General features: G+C 37.3%; 1 protein-coding gene across 2 annotated transcripts in view; it reads left to right on the top strand.

The window, feature by feature from the left end:
• EIPR1 (EARP complex and GARP complex interacting protein 1) overlaps positions 1-24,040 on the top strand; it is a 145,399-nt gene that overhangs the window by 62,449 nt on the left and 58,910 nt on the right. The window contains exons 7-9 of one of the 2 annotated variants that reach the window (XM_032683728.1): positions 523-690; positions 1,910-2,077; positions 10,458-10,677. In XM_032683728.1, the coding sequence (XP_032539619.1) occupies positions 523-690; positions 1,910-2,077; positions 10,458-10,632 (511 nt within the window). In that variant the 3' untranslated portion in view covers positions 10,633-10,677. Of the gene's footprint in view, positions 1-522; positions 691-1,909; positions 2,078-10,457; positions 12,728-24,040 lie in introns of those variants that run through there. The other variant, XM_032683727.1, reaches the window with a different exon arrangement.

Below are 24,040 nucleotides of genomic sequence, written 5' to 3'. Positions count from 1 at the left end.
TGGCTGAGTAGTTTAAGGGCCACAGGTAAATTAGTGATAAGTGCCACAGGTCAGGAAGGTAAGTTCACTATAGAGCAGTAATAAAAAGCTGTTGTTCATATCTCTTGCATCCCTTGTATCTCCGCTTTTCATATAGGGAGGAGTAGATGTCATAGATAGAGAATTAGTGTAACTACTTAGGAGTGGAGAAGCTCTTATCTGAAAATGTTGTGGTTTAGTAGCAGACATTTTATAACAGTTGTTACACAACTGTGCTAGAATCATCTGGAACTACTGTTTCCTTTTAACTCCAGATGATCCTAATGCAAGCATGGAAAGAGCAGAGCTTCAAAGGAAGCTGAGAAATCTATACAAGTCACTGTTGTTAACAGCTGGGATTTCCCCAAACTGTGCACTAGCAGTGGGAACTCTAGGTCTACGGATGTTAAGGGGATTATGCAAGTTTCCAGGGAAACAGATTCCTGTCAGTGGAGTGCAGTTAGCTTTTTATAGACCATTTAATTTTTTTAATGTGTTTTACAGACAGATATATTGCATAGAAAATGCACATGGACAGCTGGTACGAGACCTGGACTTTAATCCCAATAAACAGTACTACCTGGCTAGCTGTGGAGATGACTGCAAGGTGAAATTCTGGGACACAAGGAATGTCACTGAACCAGTGAAGACACTAGAGGAGCATTCCCACTGGTAGAACAAATTATCTGCATGCTGTTTTGTGGGTGGATGGCTTATGTAATTTATTCACCTAATTATTTTACCATTTAGGAACAATGCAAACTAACTATGTTTGTGCTATTGTGAATAATCATTTTTTTGCGTAGAGGAAAAGTTTCAACATGTCGGTGTTCCTTGCGTAATTGTGAGTTAAGAAAATGTTAGTCTAATTGGCAAGAAAGTGTTGTTAACATTGTTGGGATTTGGGATACACCTTTGAGAAGCACAGCACAGAACTTGGCTGATAGGGGCAGCTGGGACACAGGTGTGCCTTCCCAAATGGAGGCTGATCTGATGCACCTGATGTGCAGTAGAGCAGCTGTCATCCATCGTTCTGTTGTCGAATGGTTAAAACGCTTGGTAATTCAGCCCCATTTTTTTCATGCTCTTCAAAGTCCTTAAGTCAGAATATGCAAGTGAGTAATTTTATTCTCTGAGAGAACCTTTAGAATCTGTATCTACTGCTCTGGCCTGTGGCTGGAGTAAGGAGAGACTGATGTCTGACATATGCACTCTTCAGTGGTTAAGAAAAGATGAACAGTTAATATTTTATAAAATTTGGGTTGGAGTAATTATTGAAAAATAAATCTGGACCCTGAAGCTTCTTTGAGGGGAATGAAGATGTGAATTAACAGAAGCAGAATTTATACTTTTTTTTTTTCCGAAATATTCGAAGAAAAGGAATAAAACAAGAACCTTAAGACGTTTGTGTTAAATTGATCTGTAAAATTTGAAGAGAGATATAATCCTATTTTTGTTCTCGGATCTGTTTTAAACTTCACTGTAAGAATGTTGTGAGATTTTTGTTTAACAGGCTAATTCTAATCCATATTTCACTTTGGGGAAATTTTTATATATAGAACTTAAATATTTATCTGACTTATTCAACAATGAACTGCCATGTACCCTCAAGGAATGATATCATTGAATGGTATGTTTTGTTATTTTGTGTTGGTTTTTTTTTTTAAACTTATTTGTTGAATTTTAAACGTACCTCATAAAAAACAGATTATATGAAAGCTTAAAAGCCAAATGAAGATGGCAAAAAACAGTCTTTGAAATGAGGCTTGTTACTTCTATGTATACTTACAATGTTTAAAAGATCAATTTTAATACTGCTCTTAAAAGAAAATGTTTAACATTGATGCACTACCTACCAAGAATCTTGTTCTTTCTGCTTTAACTTTTTTAGGGTCTGGAATGTCAGATACAATCATTCTCACGATCAGCTGATCCTTACAGGAAGCAGTGATAGCAGAGTTATCCTGTCTAATATGGTATCAATTTCTTCTGAACCATTTGGACATATGGTAGATGATGATGAACTCAGTGACCAAGAGGACCAGCATCAAGAAGAGAAGTATGAAGTTTCCTGAGTTTTATGCAGATGCTTATAATTGTCTTTTCTTTGTAATGTTTTACATGCTATTTTTTTGCTGACTAGGATTTTTGTATACAGGCCTTTCAGGTAAGTAGTTTTAATTCCCACTTCATTCTTTACACAGAGTCTTGGGTGGAACACACTCTTTAAATCTGATTGGCACAGTCACTCTGTGTTCAGTGGGGGTTGTGGTGTTCACAGGGGTTGGTGATGCTGAGGGCCAGTTCTAAAGTCCACTGGATCGGTGAAAAGATTCACTTTAAGGGAGCTCTGGATCAAGTCAAACACATAGAATAATCTGGGTTAAGTGAGAATTTGAAAATATGCTTTTGTGTTTTCTATGTATGTGTTGTAACCTTTAGGAAATGTTACCAGTCTAATGAAAAAAATGAGGTTGATTTTTATCATGTTTTGGAGCACATCTGATTTGCTATTAAACAGCACACAAATGTTGAAAAAGAGAACGTCTTTTTCAGGTGTATCTTGAAATACACCAGAAAGAGCATGTGTCTGTACAACTAATGTCTCTAGCCAGTCACCTTCAGACTGAGTGACCAAATCTCTCTCAAAAGAGGGTTGAAATATAAAGTGGAAAGAAGGGAAAAGGCTTTTTCCTCATGGACTACTATTTTTCATGTCCTGAATACAATAACTTGTAAAAATACTCCTTGTATTAAATATAAAAATGAAGAGTATGTGCCAGTTGTATCTTCAAGGGTTTGTTGTTTTTTAAAAATTTAAAAATTTTAGAAACATTGAATTGTAATACTGTTCCACACAGTTAAGACTCTTTCCTGAGATCTTTAAGACTCAGGTTAATTTTTAATATATTTGAGAGTAAATTTCCTAATTTTTATTGTATTTTTGCCTGGAGACAAAAGCAAGTATGTCAGTTTAACCCTTCCTGGTTCAACCGTGTAGAACTATGCATGAGTCTACCCACTCATTTATTCTTGCCAGATTTGCTGCGGTAACTGCCTACATTTTAAAGTTCACAACTGAGAAATAATTATTTGGAGATAACTTTTTTCTAAGGAAAAGAATTCAAGTTCGCTGCGTAACAAATAGACAAACTAAAAGTTGCTGTATTCTGTTCTTCCTAAGGATTTGTTGTTAGTGGGTTCTCCTTTCAGTTTGTCTGTGTATGTGTTGACATCTTGGGACTTTATAATGCTCCTGTCTTGGAGACCAGAACATGCTTTCATAAGCAATATAACTAGGACTATTGCATGAACATCTGTCTCTTGTTGCAATCAAGTTACCTTCAGTTTCTCTTAACTGCTGATTCAGATCAGAGCAACTAGTTTGCTGCCTTCTCTCTACTTTTTAACTGCTGCTGCTGTTGTTTCTCTTATCAATCACAGAAATGTAAGCACAGGCAGTCTCCCTCTATCATATCAAAGGTCTCCCTAGCCTTTATCATGTGTCTCATAGTAGGCAGGAGGAAAAATTTTAAAAACAGGAAAAGAAGATGTACTTCCCATGTGTATCCTCATAGCTCCTGACTATTTGCCATTCAGGGACATTTGGTGCTTTCTGAATCATCTTTGGAGACTTTGATTCTTCCATTAGGATTTTCTTTTGTCATCAGCCATATTCTTGAGTTTATCTGTTCTCACTAACTATGTTTTTGTTTGCTCCGAAACATGTTAGCTGTGCAAATGTGTCTAGAAGTAATATGCCAACTGTGTTTGTTTTCTTGCACTGAATAAGGAAAGGCTTCAGTGCTTTCTGTTTGGGAAGCCCAAAGCCTCTGTTGAAAGTAGGTAGTCGAAAATGAGGATCAAGCTGTCCACAGAGAAGAGCTATAGGCATGTGGCCAGAGGACAGCTGTGCTGTGTGCTGGTCAAGTCCCCACCCTGGATTATTTAATGCACAGTTCAAATATGGGGAAAAAAAAATCAGCTGAAAAATGGGGAATGAAATGCTGTACTAGCTTAATTTCTAGCACCTTGATCCAGAGATAGAAAAAAGTGTACAAAATAAATGAAAATAGAACAGATGAGTGTGAGTACTTGGGATGCATTTAGGTTTCATTCCCCAAGCAAAGCTAATATGCCTGGATAAGAACACAGGGAGTGCTTTTCAATGCCCACATTGGAACAAAACATTTTAAGTGGGATCGTTCCACATCTATGAATGCAGTTGGTTAAGTCAGGCTTCTCCTTGACCTCTTTCTTTAATGGTTTTGTGCTCTGCTGTTGCTTTCTCCCTGCAACACTGAACTTGCCTGAATTCTAAATCTCCTGAAGATGTCTGTCAGTGCCTGTAAGACACTTGCAGAGCTCTGGTAACTGTCTTCCTCTAAAGGGAGATGGTGACTGTCTTATATCCTTTCTTCAGTCTGTGGTCATCCAAACTCCTAATGTTAGTAAGTAAGTCTATATATTGTTGTATTCAACTAGTCTGATAGTCATTTTAATTCTACAATAAAAAAAGCTACTAAGTTCTTGCCGTTTAGTGTGGCCATCTTTACTCACCAGTCAGCATTCCTTTTCTTCTGTTACTGCAACATATTTATTTACCTTCTAGGTTTGAATTTTGAACTATTTAGGTTTCTGTTTGGCATACTGGAAATGTGTAGCATGAGAAGACTATTTGCTGTCTTAGGAGCATCAGCAGCAACGTACATGCTGCATCTACAACAGTGTTTTCATACTTCATGACTTCTGTGGCCAGAACTTTGTGACAAGGCTCAACTGATAATGGAGGACTTGCTCTTTAATTGAGAAAGCCTATTCTGTATCCATAACAATGAAAAGATTTATATGGTCAATAACATTTTGAGCTTATACATCAGTCCAAGCAAGGAAGCCATCCTTAAACTTTAATTCAGCAGTAGGAGCTACCAGCTCCCTTAGCTTTCTTAGGGGTTTAGGAGCTTAAGATGTCTGCTGTTTCACTAGCAGAACTGATTACTAAGGTCAGTATGCTGCCTTCTCTCTTATGTTACATTTTTTGACAATATGTTCTAAGATGATCCTTGTCTTTGTTATCTTTTGAAGATTGTACCAGAAATTTCATGTTAGGAAATGCAGTTTTAGAGTTTTTCCTGAAGGCTTATGTTTCCATCTTTTTCGCCATAGATGTTAGGCACAATGTCCTTTGATACGAACAGAACAATATCTAACACAAGCACTTCTCACCATTATATATTTAAAGCTGAGAGATGTAAAGGATTAGTCCTTCCAGTACAGAGTATCTCACTTGAGATTGTAAAGGTTTTAATGAGATTTCTCATTAAAATCTTAATTAGAATTAGAATTATTCTTAATTAAAATTAGAATAATCTTCAGCCGTCAGAATGGACCACAGAAAAAATGGTGGCTGGCCTCTCCATTGAAAGAGACTTCGGTCAAGTTCCATTTAAAGGAGCTGGTGGTTTCTACTTTTTGTGATAGAAATGTAGTTTGGAGCTTTTTGAATAATAAGTTATGTGGTTTCATGATAATACATATGAACTGTGTGATCTAACATAACACCTTTGTATATGCATCTGTGACTTCAGGAGAGATATTTGTCAGCGTTGATATTTTGAAAAGGATTTGCCAAACATGCTGAGGCAGGCTTTCAGGATATTTTCACACAGCTGTCAATAGTGTTAATTTTTATGCCATTTTGCTTGTGGCATTTATGTCTTGGAGAAATCTAGAAGTCATAGGATTATGCTATGGAATCAACCAAGAGAGTCAGTTAATTAAAACAGCTTAAATAGTTTCTGTTTTGGGAAATGCTAGGATTCAGGACTTTACTTCATTGGATGTGAAAGAACCTGGGCCAAATTTAGTGCAGCAGCACTTTTCAGTTTCTGGACTATTTTGCTTTAAAAGCTCGTAGTTTTTCTGTACTATTTCTTTCTTTAACCCTCATGAGTAGGTATACATTCCTTAATTTATTTTGCATATTAGGACATCTGTGAAACCTGTTATATAAAAATACACTTTTCCTGTTTTTAAAGATCATGTTTTCCTGTAGAAGCAGTTCAGAAAGCTCTTTTTTGAGTTAAAAAAATGATAATCCTTGGAATAGTATGAATGGCCAATTATTATCTATAAAAATTGTGTTCAAGTATAAACATACCTGAATTCAGTTTTTCTTAAGAGAATGAAGAAGCAAGTAATGTGTTGTCTAATCTTACCAGAAACAATTTTCTCCTGAAGTTAAAGGGAAAGGGCATCCACATGGTTTATTCTGGAATCCAGTGCCATACTCTTCAGGATTCATTTTTGGATGCTGCAGTACCTGTTGCTGCTCTATTGATTCACTTCTATTTCATAGTGATTTTTTAGATTAAAGAGGATTTAATTTTGACGGTGATAAGGAATTAATGATTTTTGCTGACTGAAAACCATTTTTTATTGAATATTGTGGTGACAAAACCAGATTGCAAGCACTGCAAACTTAAGTGGTTGTTAGCATGAGAAGTAATTGGAAATAACAGCTCTCTACATGAAAATAATTATTTAAGGCCAAACAGGCTTCTTTCTCAAATCTGTAGCACAATTAACCTCAAAGTTATCTGGTAAAATAAAAGCTCCTCTCTTTTCATAGAAGCTAGTCAGGGTCGTGCTATTTGAATAAGATTACAAAGAGAACGCAGTCCAGTTTCAGCTCTCTGTGGGCACAGGTCTAAAATTTATGCATGATGTAGGTAGAGATGGCACATTTCATACTGTGAATTCTTAGTGGCATAAGAGTGTAATGCCCTGTCAGTTGGTGCAATAGAAGAATACATATAAGAAAATAAAAGGAATTTTAGTCTGGTCAGAATGAAATCTTTAAAATAGTATGGGAAAACAAGAACTAGAGAAGCTTTTTAAAGGGCAGTAAGGTGCAGGGCAAGGAAGAAAATAGCTTACTGAGCTTGACAGGCACAACAAGTGATTACCAAGTATGCTTATCAAATGCAGTCTACACAGACTGTTCTATCAAGGGATCAATAGGCCAAGCACCTACACCCGTGGTACACTGAACTAGCTGTAGCATAGCTATACATGCTATACATAGCTGTTCTGTACACATATAGGCATGCTATATATACATAGCTATTGTTATACCCACAGCCTGAGGGTTTTATGTAAAAACAGATATATCTGTTTTGGTGACAACCTGAATTATACATATTAAAGTAGCATAGAAGAAAGTTTACTTCATATCCAGCTCTGTACAGCTACTCTTCCTATTCCTGATCTTCTCAAACTGGGAAGAAATTGCAGTTCCTGAACTCGCCTCCCTGTTCCAAAATCTGCCACAGATACCTGACTATCCTAGTATCCAGTCCTCTGTGTTCAGTGTTACGTCTTTAACCTAAGAAAGCTAATAACCTGACCATTTTCATCAGGAGTTGATAAGTACAAAATGGAAAGTTTCTGAGATAGGAATAATGCACATGAAAGTATAGCAATATTCTTTTAAACATTGATACTTTATGAATATTACAAAAAGTACACTCGTCAGTGCTATGACATGGCCTACTGTATATTAAGGAGAAATAAAATTGTAGTAACTGATACCAACAGAAGGATAATTAAAATATCTAAATAGACAAAAGCATCATAAGATACTTACAAGTTGATTTTTATGTGTTCCACTGGTATGTATTGTGATGAAAATACTATTTTTGTAGACTTTGTTTATATATATATATATATATATATATTTAAAAGGTATTTATTACCTTAACAGTTATGACACTGACATTTATTTAAGTCTTTAACTTCTTGCATTAACCATATTATATGTATAATCTGGGGAGTTAGAAGAGTCTGACCTGATTCTTTAATAAGTAAAAATGTGTAAAAGATGAGTAAAATTTCATTGAGAGTAAATAGATAATTGTGGGACTCAGAAAAGGAACAATTCTAAGTACCCTAGATTCATATAGATTCAAAAATGGTGTCCTCAGCCTGTTTTTGGATTACCAAAAAAAGCACACATATAGCCAAAATGTAGAGAAATCTGAGGTGTTTTCTTGGAAATATCTTAGCATTGGGTAAGGTCACAAACAACTTTGCTCTTTTTGGGTTTTTTGGGTTTTTAAAATTTTTTTAACGCAGTCTTTCACATAAATTAAATGAATTCTGCTCCTTATTTCACTAGCCTAATCCTTCTGGGTTCATTAGCCATTACATAATTTAAAGACGAATCTGTTTTCATTCATCATGTTTGTAAAGGATGCTCATGGACAGTTTTCTTTTGGATGTTCTATATTGTTCCTGAGACACAAGTTGTGATCACAAAGCGATCACTTCCATAAGTATTCTATGCATAATATTATCACAGATCTATACTATTTAAAACAAAAAAGCAACACCAAAAACTGAACTCATGTGACCTGAAGAATGACATGGAATAACATGCTTTCTTTTTCTGGGAAGGCACAAAATATACTTTCCTACCCAAGAAAAAATTCAGTGTATAAACAAAAGACAGTTAAAAACTATAGTTATAAATGGAAATGCCAAACAGAAGTATATCTATGGGCTTCTTTCCTGAACACTCATTCCCCTATGACTTCTGTAAATTAAATTAGATGAGCTGTGTTATTTAAATGAAGCACTGAAACAACTCTGAGCATACAGAAAATAGTATAATCTAGAAGCTTATTTGTCCTTGTTTTTCCAACCATTGGTTAACTGAGACTCCTGGTTAACTGAAAGTTGGTCGTGTCCCCTGACAGCCATGTGCACTGTGCATTACTCCCCTGCTTATCCGGAGAGACATCTGAAACCTTCAGCATAATGGAGTTGTGGGTAAGTGGGTGAGCACCGCGTGAAGCACATTGCTGTCTGGGGACATGACCAACTTTCGCTTAACAGGGCATGGCAGTTAACAGGAACTTAGAAAAACACATTGCAGGCTGTGAAGTGTCTGTGTGTGTTTGTTAGCCCTCTATTGTTAGACGGTTTGCATCAAAGTAGGTATTCAGGAGAATTTCAAAACAAGCTTGCTCTTTGCAATTAACCAGAGGGTGCATGTTGGTTGTGCTATGACCTTTTTTTGGTTAGTTGACCTTTAACGCAGCACAAGTAAATGATAAAAATTCTTGAAACTACATATCTGAAGCTATTCTGCAATATGAGACTGCTTTTGGTTTCTTCATTAAATCCAACTGAATTTTAATTGCAGTGTTAGATTCACAGCTGGCTCGGCTGGCTAGGTGGAGCAGGGATATCCTGCAAGCAATTTGACTGTGTTACCATGTAGTCTTGGTGATTGCAGAACTGCTTTCAGACACCAGCAGTAAAGGGCAAAGACAGCAATAACAACACCTCATTTCTCTAGTAGTAGCATCTGTTTAAATGATTGAATGGCATTCACAAGGCTCTTTGGCTTTGCTTCTGTGAGGAGTATTACAGCTGTAGTACAAGGCTGTTCCTAGGAGGTGGAGGGATGCTACTGAAGGGCTGACTGATTCCTGTCAGACAGAGACGATTCTCTGTGGGTGAAGGAGCTGTAAGGTCATCCTCTGGAAAGTCACCTACCCTGTAGCTACAGAATAATGTGCTGTAGTGGTGTTCTGAGAGGAGGGATTTGCTTTGTGAATGGAGGGAAGAAGGGCTGTGCTCAGTTAGCAGAGCACAATCAATGACTCTTGGGTGGTTTGGACTTCAGAGAGTTCCCTGAATCTGTTTGTAAGTATTTGCAATGCAAAAGGGAATCTGTCTGTCTTTGGTGATGTAGGTTACCAGGAGCTTGGGTTTTGCAGTGAGAGGGTGAGATATACAATAGTGGATGATAATCCAGTGCTGATATAAATTTAGCGATGGGAGATAAAAATCAAAGTGTTCAGAGTGGTGCCTCCATCCCCATTCCATTACTCTCGAGGGAATGGGTCCAGGATGGCAGTGCAGGAGAGACTGATGTTAGGGACTGCAACTTCTTACCTATCTACACATCTCTAAGACTGTCTATTATTTTAAGAATTCATTTAACAGTGAAGGGGTAGAGGAAGGGGTGTGGAGCATGATGAGAAAAAAGATGTTGGTAAAAAGGTGTGTTTAAGTGCATTTAGATCATGCAGCGTAGTTTAACTTGCTTTAGAGAGTGAGAGAGATGCTTAGTGTAGGTTCTGAGAGACTTGGAAATTCACTGGTTGAGAGTAAGAACTACTTTGTACCTGCAAATGGGGTCTTTAGCATTGACTTGACTTTTTTGTGCTATCTAAAACATAGGTACATGCAAACATATGGTATAAAACATTTCTCTAGAACCTAGTACTGCATTCTTATACTTTAAATGAGATTTTACATATTTAGATGTTAGTGACACTTGATATTGCTTTTAAAATGGAGTGTATTCACAAATCCTTACTATTTTTGTTTGTTTGTTTGTTCTGTTTTGTTTTCTTCAATTTTAGGATTAAAGAACCCCTTCAGGACAGTGTAATAGCTACCTATGAAGAACATGAAGATAGCGTATATGCAGTTGAATGGTCCTCAGCAGACCCATGGCTATTTGCCTCTTTAAGTTATGATGGGAGACTTGTTATTAACAGGGTTCCCAGAGCTCTTAAATATCACATACTGTTATAATTTGTTTGGATTATGATGGAGTTGTTATCTTGATGTACACAACCGGTAGGTATTGTTTAGGGTTTTTTTCAGGATCTATTTTTATTAAGTATAGATGTTAAAATTTTGTTAAGAATGTCTGTACTAATATAGACACTTCTAATTTGTTTTTTGTATTTGCCTTGGGGAAACTATGGTGCATTTTCTGAAGGCTGTGCTACGTAGATGATTTTTTTTTGAGAGGTTAATCACTTTGTGAACTATAAAGTTTCTGGAGATACTGGGTTCTTTTCCTACTATTGCTTTATTACATCAGCTTTATGCAACTGTAATGAATTACAGAAATGTTATTATGCTGATACAGGACTGGGACAATGTAGGGTGCATGTAGCAGAAGTGATCTACTTGTTTACAATAATGATATTTTATATTTCTTATATAAACAGGCTTCTGCTCTTAACTAGGGCTACATTCTGTTAACTGTTCTGGCCACAAATACAGTTAGGAATGGTCTTAAAAGGCTTCCTTAACACAGTCTAATAATCTTCCATGTTTGCATGTCTTCAGAAGAAATGTTTTTTGTGATAGTGAAACCTTTTAGAATATATTTTTCATTTAAGCCTTATGGTAGTATCAACAAAGTACCATCCTGTAATTTATGAACTAAATGCAATTCTCAGTTATGTCTTGTTACTGGAAACTAAGTTTGTCTTTACCAAAATCTGTGATATACTCATGTAATATGTTATCCTATATTTATCGATTTAGTTGTGCTGTGAGGGGTTCTGGAGCTATGCCTTTGTTACCCTGAAAAATCTCTTTAATATTTGTCTACTTAGACTTTCTTTTTGATCCTTCTGGCTCTGTGCCGATCTGCAATATGCTGACATGATGTAGCAGGCTTGCAACTAAGCACAAAATATCCTTTGCTATATCCTACTCTTTGCAATATGTGACCGAGACATTGGTCACTGTCTTGTTACAAATGCTGAGAAGAGACAGATGCTGCACTGTAGGAGATCACGCAGGAAATTTGAAATGTAGATGGAAGGCACAGTGAAACACGCCTGTACATACTGACACCCCCCCTCCCCTGGCATAGCTTGCACTCAGATAGAAATTCTGCTGCTTGCTCTTTGTGTACCCAGCCTAACTGCAGCACTAATTATTCCCTGTTACCTTTTCACCACCATTACTTCCCTTTGACTTCAGAACCTGGGTATGTCCAATGGTGTTGGTTGTGGTACCATTGTGTAAGACCACTCTGAAAAAATGGCAATGAACATGGGATGGAAAGATCGATACCAGCCTCTTACAGTGATTGCTTCTGTTGCTATGGCAACTGTTGGTGTTAGTGTTGAGGGACAGCCTGCTGCTCACCTCTGTTTGTCCTTACCCACTGCTGGATCGAAACATGTCCAAATGTGATTTGTTGTGCATACACAGCTGCTTCAGTGAGATCACGCTTTGAGAGTATGACTGACTGGTATAGTCCAAAACAGCCAGAAAAGATGACTGTTGAATTCTATTTCTGGCTTTGTTAAAGAGCTTACTTGGAAGAATTCATAGGAGTGAAGTAATCCAATTAAATCATTTGTATTATTGTTTGTATTTGTGTTATGATGTTGCCTGTTTGCTCCAGAATTAATGCTTCGTTGGAAATTCTGATGGTCTGATTTTCTGTGTTAAGATTTTAAACTTGTGCTATTTTGAATTGTTTCAATATGTAATTAGGCATGAGCTATTCACTTGTATACTGTAAGAAAAACTACATTTCCAAGTTGATATTGCTTCAGTTGTCTGAATATCGAAATCCTTGGTTGGAGTGCTTTATTTGCGGAGCTTTTAATCTTCAGACACAAAGCCTTGTTGGGTGTGCACCACCCTCTCCACCCCACCCACCCCAGGAAAAAAAACATATACTTCTGCAGTACACCTTTGGTATGCAGGGAAATTCTTTAAAAATTTTCTTCACATTAACAATAAAGATCTATTGAAACTTTATTGTCTAACAATGTATATGGCTTGCAGTGTGAAGGTGACAGGGAAATGGCATAACCCTGTGTGGGATTTGACTAGATTTTTAACATGTAATAAATGCAGGATAGATTTCAGAGTAATTTTTATGTGGCTTTATTTCCTTTAATATTGTAAGCTTATATGAGCTGAAAAGCTCTCTAAACAAATAATGCCGAGAAATGTTTTCTTTTGTTTTAATTTTAAATGTGTATATCACTCAATAGGGAAGATGAGAGGGGATGAACACTCGAAAGGAAGGGACTAGCAGGTCTAATTTGAATGAAAATGCATTACAGTAGAATCAAGAGAGCAGGAAGGGCCAATTTTTAATCATTTTCAGGTGTCTGTAAAGTGGGATCTGAGCTACATGTACAACACTGGCAGCAATATGGAAATGACCTTCAGAAAGGAAAGGCTTTTGACAAGGTTTCATCCCAAGCTGTTAGAGCAAGCAAGCTGCTGTAGGATAGAAAAAAGGGTTCTAAGATGGTTAAATAACTGCTTAAAAGATAGGAAATAGGAAGCAGGAAGAAATTAGATTTCCTGGCAAAAAAGAAATTACTGATGAAGTCCACAAGGATCTGTGCCTAGGCACATGTTTCACACGACCTTTTGGAAAAAGGGCTGCATAGAAATATGGCAAAGTTTGCAGAGACTGTTCAGAGTAGTAAATATGACTGAAGAACTATGAAAAGGCCTTACTTTATGGAGTGGCTTGATGATAAAATGGTAGATAAAATTCAGTGCAGGAAATGTGAAGTAACTAATATGGGAGAATAGTTATTTTACATTCTGTGGGCCACCAATATATGGCTGTTACTTGGAAGTAAGATCTTGGAGGTTTTATAGATCTTCTAAAACATCAGATTAATAGAGGTTAAAATTTTAATTAAAATGTTGGGAATTGCTAGCAAGCAAGTAAAGAAAATAAAACATTATTAATCCCCAAAATAATACATATATTTATACATCTGTGGTGTATGTGCATCTTGAATGCTGTGTGTAGTTCTGAGTTCTTCCATCTCAAACCCGATGTAGTAAAACTGGGAAAGATTTTAGAGAAGAGTGACAGGAATGATGAATAGCATGCAACACCTCTATGAGGCTAACTGAATAGACTGAAAGGCAGATGGTTGAGAGGGAATGATAAAAGTCCATAAAATCACAAGTGGCAGAGGGAGAGGATGAATAGGAGTGATTGTTCAGTCTCTCCTGATACCAGAACTAGAGGTTATTGAATGTAATCTGCATGTGGTGGCTCAAAGCATACAAAATAAGGTGGTCTCCACAGGCATGAAGGTGAGCTCTGGTATTCCTCTTTAACAATCCCTTCCCCCTGCAAAAAAAAAAAAAAAAAAAAAACTACACAAAGAGAAAAAAAAATCTCATTAATGTTGAAGTTTACATGACTTGAAAGTAACTGAACCAGTACTTGAAAGATGAATCCATTAAAGGTTGCTAAATATAAAGGCAGCATCTCTGGCTTAGAAGATCTTTTTGAAGATCCAGTTGCTGGACACTACAAAGAGTACTGGCAGAGAATCCCTGTGTGCTTGTCCAGTCTTTAATTACCTCCCTGGACATGGGCTATTTGCCAGTAGAGGTAGAAAAAAGAAGTTAACAATAGTCTCTTACATTGCTCCTGCATGTTTCTCTCTGCATGTTTACTTCTGTTGTAAGGTGTGTTTTAGGGAATTTCAGAAAACACTCATACCTCAGGTGAATTTCTTACAGAATCCCAGTGTTGTTTTTGGAAACTATCTTGTTGCAAAATACTCCTTGGCAATAAGACTGTGAAGGCAAGCAGATTTCTGTATATAAAGGAGTCCATCTCTGCTTTGGAAGTTGAAATCATGGTCTGATTTATCTCACAGCTGTGGGTTGTTTCAGTGTGTCAGAGAATGTTGTTTATACAGTCACATATCAGCATCGGTAAGCACAAAATTGTTGTGTTTTCAAACACTTCTTAAATTACTTTTCTTTCTTTACAGACCGTGTCCAGATAAGAAACTTTAATAGGTCTTGATTTTGAAAAAGTGAGTTATAGTATTCCTTAAAAATGTCATATTGTCAGTCTTGCCATCTAAAAATTTGTTTTATTCCAGGTGCTGAAAATCTTTTGTCACCAATTTAATATAAGTGTCTGATGTAGAATTAAAGAAATGCTCGAAATGTGGTATTTTTATTTCACAGAAAGTGAATTACTGAAGAAGAAAGGAATTGATAATATTTTTTAAAGGTTTTGAGCATGATCTAAGTGAAACTGATCCAAGTCAATACGAGTCTTGGCCATTTAATAAGAAGCTTTAAATAACAATCTGTTTTACTTGAACTAAAATGGTACTAATTTAAAAATTAAAAAAACTTAACAAAAAAACAAAAACACAACCCACCACCAAATGCCAAAAAACAACACCTCTCAGTATGGACCTGAACTTTGCCTGTGGTGTTAGCGCTAAAATTAGCTTGACCTATACTGAAGCCCATGAAGTTAATGAAGAGCTTGTCAACATTAGAATGAATGAAGAACGTGTATTGGATGGCTTGGATAGACTTGATGTTTACTCTAGACCAGTTGTCCTTACCTTGTACCTTTTTGATTCACAAAGTTGAATGGAAAGAAGAAGCCATGTGATCTGGATCACGTACAACACTAAAATTAGTTGAAAGCAGTGCTTTGTAAAGAATTAAGCTTTCAGCACATTTTATTTTCCAACAGACAACAGATAGCATTAGTTCTGTATTTTTCTCTTCATTTGGAATTTCTTAATCTTTCAGCCTGGTACCTCTTGCAGTGTTTGAGACTGAAATTCTGCGGCTAGTTTAAGATGGACTTCAACAGTATTGTCTACCTGTAGTCTGGTGTGGTAAGAAACTACTGGGTAGATACATCTTTGACATAGCTGTGAAGCAGTGAGAAGTAGGTAACGATAATTAAGATCAGCATTTGGACGTGAGTTCGTAACGCTATAGAGCTTCCATTTGGCTCCACAGAGGATGTCCAGGGTATTTTTTTTTTTCTAGAGGATATGAAGAAAGTGCATTAAGTTTTGTTGTGGTGCCTGAGGTATAAGTGTCATTCTGAGGCTGCAGAAAGCCTGTGAAGTGACCGAGAGAAAACTGCAAATCAGTTTTTAACGAAGGCTGGCCTCGCCATAAAGGGGAGCTGCAAGGTGCGAAGCCGTGGATATTCTCCAAAACAATTTGCACGTTGCTTCTTTTCATTCCACCTGCCACTTTGGTCAGTGAGAAGCTAGTGAAGTGAGAAGAAAATGACACACAGAGATCTGGAGTAAATGACAAAGGAGACAAGAAAGTAAAAGAAAGACTGACAAATACAGAGTGAAAAGTGAATTGAAAAAGGATCAGGGAAATTTGGATCACTTGGAAAAGAGAAATAGGAAAGATGGAAGAAATTGGCAGTAAGTGAAGTAAAGAAAAGGGTACGGGGTAAGGAGTAAAAAAACCCCAACAATATTATTTGCTTCTTTTGACTGTGATATTAAAGGTCCTTGAATTTCTGCCATGTTAATTTTCTGTGTTAACTGATTTAAATGTTAGAGAATTGCCATTTTATGTTGCAGCATTTTAGTTCTGATATTGAAGATGGTTCATATGGGTTAGTTGTTGATCCATAAGTTATTAGTCCAAACATGTATGTTTTAGGGCATTAGGATTTTTAGCAGATGTCAGGTTGTCCCTTTCAGTGCAGTTGTCAGATGGAGTAATCAACCTGAGGGAGCAGTAACCTGAGAGACAGGAAGAAAATTTCGAGTAGGCTGTTAATCTTGAGTCACACTAGTTAAATCTGCAGAAGCATCTGTTTATGACAGACACTGTTTATCCCCCTGTTTATGACTTCAAGGGAGTGTCGTAGTCAGAACATCTCAAGATATCGGATGTGATTAATAAAGTATCTGAGGCCCACACTAACTTACCTTACAGAATTCTGAGCTATTCTTGAGAAAACCTGTTTTGACACGACAGCTTTTCGTGCTGCGGCAGCTCCAACTTCGTAGAGGGGTTTTAGTGCTCCAGCACAGAAGATAGCTCTGGGGAGAAAGAGATGAATGAGTCTCACTAAATCCAGGAGTCAAGCTCCCGGTGTGGATATGTGTGGCAAGTGGTTGCTGTTGCCCTGGAGCTAGAACAACAGCTGCCAAGCAGCTGGGCTGAGCAGGGAAGACCTGTAATGTACCTTCTCAGCAAATTGTCCATTTATTCCAATGCTGCCCCGAGTTCAGGATTTTGGCATGAGGAGCTAAGGAAAAGCTCCTAAACAGAATGAATTGAGGAGAATGTAGAAAACCTTGCAAAACCCAAAGATACCACATCCTAATTGGTAAATCTAGATGAATCCTGGGGTGGCAATAGACTTGGCAGACAAATTTGCTGAGGCCCTGCCAGTTTCTAAAAATTTGTGAAGGATTCAGAAGACAAGACAGACTGGCAAATAGCAGAAATGGTACTGATATTTGGAGTTCTGTGGAACAGCAGTGCATGGAGTTGGATAAGGAAATGTGTTTCAAAGTGAGGAAATTTTAGCCAAATTATGAATGTTTTGTTTGTGTGTTTTTAAGTGAGCTCTTTTTATAAACATCGGTCAAAATACTAGCAAATATCAGAACTTACATGATCCCATTCATGCAGCAAAGTGTGCATTATCCATTTTATTACACGAAGTAGCCAGAATTATAGCCCAACAGTTTGTATGGTTTCCCTTACAGTGTTCTGTTTTCCAAAGAGGATGGGTGGAATATCATATAGAATGGTAAATTGAACTTGTCTTCAAACACACTTGAAGAAAAAAAACTGCAAGTGTTTTTCATCATTGGAAAGAGTTTCTGTTAAAGCAAGTAATGAACCAATTTTGTCTCTGGCTGGAAAATAGTAGGTGGGGAGAATGCCTGGAACTTGACTTTGCAAAGATGGTGAATAAGAATGATCTGTTTTCCAGCATGTAGTTTGTGGAGTAAAGCACTCATTTTAGTACTTCCAGCCATGTCTCAGTATATACATATCAGCATTTTGAGCAGAAGTTGCCTATCTAAAATTGCTTCCCAAAAAAACAATTATGTTACTCAGGATAATGATATACTAGCACAAACAGGAAAGCATCTTCTTAAGAATGTTTCCTTATTGTCGTGAGAGTTGCTGTATAACACATTTATTTTCAACTACAAAAGAGTTAGGCTTGGGTGGGTGCATGTCTGCCAGTAGCAGCTGGTAGGTGGATGGAGCCATAGATGCTTTGATGTTGCCTTTTTTTTCCTTAGAAGTCAATCTGGGTGAAATGGGAGAAATCTGGTGCGTCTTAATATTGGAAAGTCTGTTAAGGAAAGCACAAATGAAAGCTTCGTCACAGTGGAAGCTGTTTAATCTGTCGCAAAGCAAACACCAGAGAGCTTCGGCAACTGTTCTGACCATGCTGTCAGTTGTGAATGACAGTTACTTGGATTCAGTTTCCTAGATGGATGCATATTTCTGATCTATGTTTTAATCATCTATTTTCAGTGTTAATACAATTTGAATATCTTCAATCTATTGTGTGAATGACTTGGATAAAAGCTGTACATTTTTCTATTGCAGTTCACGGGCACTTCTTCTAAGGTAGAGAAAAAAGCTGCTTTTGTTTTTAAGTCTTCATGCTACTTTATCAGGAGGTATTCTGGTTTCTGTTTCTGTGTCCTATACCTCAAGGCTCAAATCACAATTTAAATTCTACAGGCTTTGGACTGGTCATTACTGAGAGCTGGGAAGGGGTATGGATGAAGTCTGATTATGACTGACGTGTTCATATTCATCAGAAAAGAGAGTCACCTGGAGAGAATGAGGGGTAATTGTTGCAGTGCTCCCTCCGTCACCGCTTGTGTGGAAAGACATTGGCTGCTGGGAGGAAGCTACCTGAGGTTATTAAGATTAATACTGCTAGAAATTCCAATCAACTCACACAAGGCTGCTCCTCAAGGCTGTCAGATGCCTACTGCCTCCTCTGATTCAGGCAGGGCCACATCAATTTTGAATTTCCCAACAGAGATTGCTATGATTTATGAGTTTCGGAGGCTGATAAATGTGGTTAGTTGAAGTGTTCATGAAATAATTGAATCAGAATAATTTCAGTCAGCTGTACTCAATTTATTTTGTCTGATAACCACAGGAGGGTGCAATTTTGGATAGGGAGTTTTATTTCAAGGATTCCTATCACAGGAAAACATTGTTGAACCTGGAATAAAAACAACTTAATTTTGCTGCCAGGCCTGTATGACAGCCTTATGAGCTGCCTCAGAACCCATCAGAGCTGAAGAGTAAGTACCTTGAGCTCTTGTGGTATTGCCGATGACAGAGGCTGAGTGAGATCTGGTTTATGTATGCATTGTGGGATGTCTGCTGGGAAGGGTAGCTAGAGTTTTACTATTTAGTGTTTGAAAACCACTTTACTGTTCAGTTGCAAGGACATTCTTCTGTACATTTGTTTGTAGCAAATGATTTTCATTTTTATGAAGTGTTTCACTTCCGGGTTTTGTGATTTTATTTCTAAAGTAGTGATCAGCATCAGTTCTATCCTTGCAGCAAAGGAAGCACCCATGCATCTCTGAAAATTTTTATATGAAACTTTAAATATAAATTTGTCCCTACAAGTTTATCATTTGTCTACTGTAACTTTCCCACATAGTTGAAAAAAAAAATTACATTTCAGGTGGATTGTCCTAGAAAGAATATTGAATGTGAAGGGCACTGTAAAAACGGAAGGTGAGTGGTTTACAGTGTTGTGATGACTGGATGAGATCGGCAGAGAATGGGAAAGCCTAGCAAGCAGAGCAAGGGAACAGGTGAAGCATGCTACAGAGAAGTATTTTCCTGTTGTCATGGACAAGATAGTGATGATAATCTGAGAGCTGCAGGCAGGGGAGGGTATGTGTAAAAGGCAGTGGCATGTGGTGATCTCTGTGTTAGTCAGTTCAGGTATCTTTTGAAATGTGCAAAGAGACTCTGCAAGCAGGATACAGGGAAAAATCTAGCAGGCTGCTGAGTCAAGTACTAGTGTATTCCTCATGTCTGGTAAGACACCTGAAGTGAATTTTCCTGGCTAGAAAGATATTGTCCTTTGTGCTACTTGGAACAGAGTTGTAGGATTGCTATCTTTCAGCTTCATTTATTCTATTAGGATTTTAGACATTTGCATTTTCGTGTCTTTTCCTTATTGAATCCTTCAGCAGCTAATGTTTCCTTCTGCAACAGGATTACCTCTTTATGCAATTTTATGTTTATCCTGTGTGGCTTTTCCCCATAGACATTCCTTTTCTCAGAACCCATCAGCCTTCTGAGAAGTCATAACATAGCTAGGCAGCATGCCATGGATAACAGAGGTTGTTGAGGGAGCAGCTTTCCCAAGAGTCCTAATCTGTGTAAGATAAAAATGGACAAGTTTATTCTTTTGTGAACCAGGAATGTAGGCTGCTACAAGAGATATGTGTTAGCCCAGATAGTTGTATCAGCATGGATATACCAATGATCATATGACATAACCTGGCCTGCATGTGAACTATTGTCTGGCCATCCATGGCTGTAGAACTATGGGGTAGGTACTTTAACCATATGGTGAAAAAAAGCCATACACTTGCACAGCAAGAAATCTCTCTTGCTCTGACCTGTTATTCCCAAAGTTCCCTTGCCTTGTAACTCAAACATTTTAGGATTTTTCATGAACTTAAACTTTATTTTCTTTTTTTTTTTTTTTATTCTTACCATAATCATCAGTTTGGAGAGAGGGGGATGTTCAGAATATGAGAAGACCAGTAGGATTTGGGGGTGAGGTGTTTTGAGTGTATGGAAAGATTTGTGACTCTAGAGTGGTATGTGCTTTAAGGCTCATTATGGCAATCTGTGTGATGGGGTAGATCAGACTTCGGTGTTTCAGACACATCGAGCTGCTGTATTGAAGAAGAAGCTGGTATACTCAGTTCATGTTGTAAAATAAGTCATATTCTGAATAACAAAGTCCTGCTAAAATTCAGCTGCCCGACTTTGGTGTAAACCACAGAACGTTTTCCAAATCAAATTTGGATTTGGGGCTGAGCATAAAATGAGGGCACGAAATAACTACATTCTCTGCAGAAGATGTTAATAGAAAAAGTCAGGATTACAGTAATGCATTCTGTGTGGTCTTTGGTGAGTGGAGAACAGCAGAATGGCATGTGCAGGACTGTCTCACTTGTGTTTTTGTTTCTGCTGCTGTGAAAAGCATTTTCAATATTTGCATAATTTAGAGCATGACATTATGATTTTCAGAGCTTCAAATTCGGGTAAAGCATTTACATAATCTAATTAAATCATGTAAATGTTTTATGATAATATTCAAGTAAGTGCAAAACTTGTTCCACAGATGCATCCCATCCTTAGGCCATTGGGGAAACTGAATTTAGGCATGCAGATCTATGTTTCTAGCCCTGCATTCTCTGGGAGGTCAACAGAGTACTTACTGAACCCTCTGTTCTTAGCATAGCCTCCAAAGCCTGCTTCGCAGAGCATCATCCTTCCAAGAAGCTTGAAGGTAAGCTGGTACCGGAGGGAAAGGCAAAGCAGATTTAAAAGGCTACTTGCAACCTCTTATAATTTGAATGAAAGCAATGCTACTGCAGCATGTAATAAATTGCTTCCATTTCAGTGAACATTAAAATAATCCCATGGTGACCCTCTTAGCAGCAGCCCTGCCACATTTGGTATCAGATCTCAGAAAGCATGTGTCGTACTTGGATGGGAAGCTACCAGGGGAAGCCCCACAAATCCTCCTGGTGACTATTGGGTTTGTTTTTGCCTCTGGCTGCACTAACTCACAAAATATTGGAAGCACTTGGCCAGCATCCATGATGAGAGATGCTGTCTTGTAATGAGATTATTTAAATAATATTTTTTATCAGCATATTCTCACTAAGCTGTTTTCAACAGTAGTTCTTAGTGAATCCTGTCTTTGCTAGGCTGTACTACTGCAATAAGTAAGTGAATTGAATCCTAATTTTCCAAATGTAGCCAAGCTAATGCTAAGCTAGTATTAACGAGATTCTTTTAGAAAGTACAGCAGTGCTTGGTAAAGGTAGGCTCTTCAAGACAAGGCCTCTGTTTTAAATAAGCCCATTGTCATTGATTTTTATCAGTGCCATACTGATTTACTCTAATTGGTGACAGAAATGTGTGTGTATACACTGCCAGGTATTTTGTGGTTTCACAGTAATTGTAATGGTTAGGAAGCACTTAGATGTTACCTGTGCCAGGCTGTTGATGCAGCCTGTGTGCTGTTAGAAATATAGGGCTGTCTGCAGATGTGACGTACGGTGACTGTGGTGAGTCCAGCAGCTCTGATTTTTATCTGAAAATGTGGCTGTTTTAAGGGGAGTCTGGATGTAACATACTGCGAAATCTGGGGGTTCTGTTATTTATTGTCACAACACATAATAATATCCAAAGGTTGTAAATTAGTTTGGAGCTCAGCAGTATGGTAAACTGAGAATATGTGAAAGTCATTGCTAAACTAGCTCAGAGAAAGGTGAAATATATCAGTGGTGAATTAAGTCTTCTCTAATTAGACAAAGAAATCTAATTACTTTGCAAATTTTTTGTCTAATTTTTAAGGGAGTGAAGCTAGTGTAAATTTAAAATGGAAGCAGAGGTGTTCAGCACATAGTGTTAACTGCCAAGGAGAACAACATTGTGACCTTATTTGCAGCTGCACATGCATCATGTGTAGGAATGCCTGTCATAGCCATAATGATTTAACATCAGGGCAGGCCAATATTTCTTGGTTCTTCCTCCACAGTGTAGGCAGTTTCCTTTATAGGTGGAATGGGAAGCTGTGGGTGTTTCTGGTGAAAAATGGTAATGCTAGAGAGGTGCCCTTTACTACAAATCCAGCACTGTTCGCTTTAGTTCACCTCCTGAAAAAGAATGTGCAAAGTCACAGCCTGGGGAATGAAGTCACACAGGGGTGAAGTTTAAGTTTTGACATGGTTGGATTCTGGTTTTTTGATTACTCAGCTGTTGATTATACGATGTTAAAGCATAGTAGGTGACACTGGGGATGTTTAAAGCTGCTGAATTTTATTTTAATGTGCCAAGACTTATTTCATTGCAGAAAAGAATCCTTTTAGTTTAAAACCTGCAGAATTTTAGTTATAGTAGATATTTTAAATTTGGATATGAAAACTTGTAGGGCTATTTAACTCCAGACTCTGACATTTACCTTAGTACAGCTTTTCATACTTAAGGCATTTTGTAAGAGTACAAGTATTAACTGCCACTATATCCTGTGTGAATTGCTGATAATAGTTGCATAATACAATCCCTTTTAATACTGTATTAACTGGGCAATAGTTGAAGCGTTTGGGAATTGAACACTTTCAGTGTTCAAACAGAAAGGACTTGAACAATCAAGTATAAAATATGAAAGGTCTGACAGTGTTCAGTTCAACTCTAAAAGGATAATAAATTGATTTTTGAGAAAATACATGCTAACCCAGACTCATGGCCCCATCTGATGTCTGCCTACCTAGATTCAATAATTTTAAATGAGTTGCCCTGTTTCTTTTAATTCTTTCACTTGCTTTCCTCTCAATCTGCTCCAGTTCACCACTGCAGATAACATATTTACTTCTCATATGGATATGGCCCCTGTTGCAAGGGAACAAATTTGGGATTTAATTTAATTTCCTAGTATATATCCTTAATATTTATGGATTATCTTGCAAATGAGACTAACATTTCCTTGGGGCAAGAAGAATTCAGTTCATTCTTACCCAAAAAATTATAGTCAACTCAGCTCTAGTGTTTCTGGCTATGTTACCTGCTTGGGCTTAAAGATAGTAAAGAAGCACATGGAAATATTTCAGGAAAGTTGAATATCACAGCAATACCTGACAATCCGCAAAGATTTATGAAGGATAGTGTAAAATGAGTTGTATTAAAAAGAATTCTGTGATTCTTCAGCTGTGTTTTCTTGCCAAAAATAATTTTTAACCATCAAAATTCCAAAATATAAAAAGAACTTACTTGGTCACATTGTCTGTATTTGCCTTTGTATGTTGTTACCAGCACAAGAGAGCCTGTTTACAAAGGAAAATCTGTCTTGCTAGAGACTGGCATAGGTTCATTCCGGTTTCTTTTTTTCGAGGTTTTGATACATTTGTTAATGCAACCTTAGTGTGTTCACTACAGCTTTTTTAGCAAGTTCACTACTTTTCCTGGTCTTTTGAAACAGTTTTACAAATTCTATAGTTAGTGTCACTGACTTAACAGGAGTGAAACAAGGGACCATAGTCTAATTTTCAGTAAACTCTGAGTCTAACATGACTCTTCTCTTGTTCTTGATCAAACTGATTGGCATGTTATTCTAGTTGACTGTAGCTTAAAATAATAACTG

This window comes from Chiroxiphia lanceolata, chromosome 3, assembly GCF_009829145.1.
Source record: "Chiroxiphia lanceolata isolate bChiLan1 chromosome 3, bChiLan1.pri, whole genome shotgun sequence".
Lineage (NCBI taxonomy): Eukaryota > Metazoa > Chordata > Aves > Passeriformes > Pipridae > Chiroxiphia > Chiroxiphia lanceolata.
This window is presented reverse-complemented; position numbering and strand designations above follow the sequence as displayed.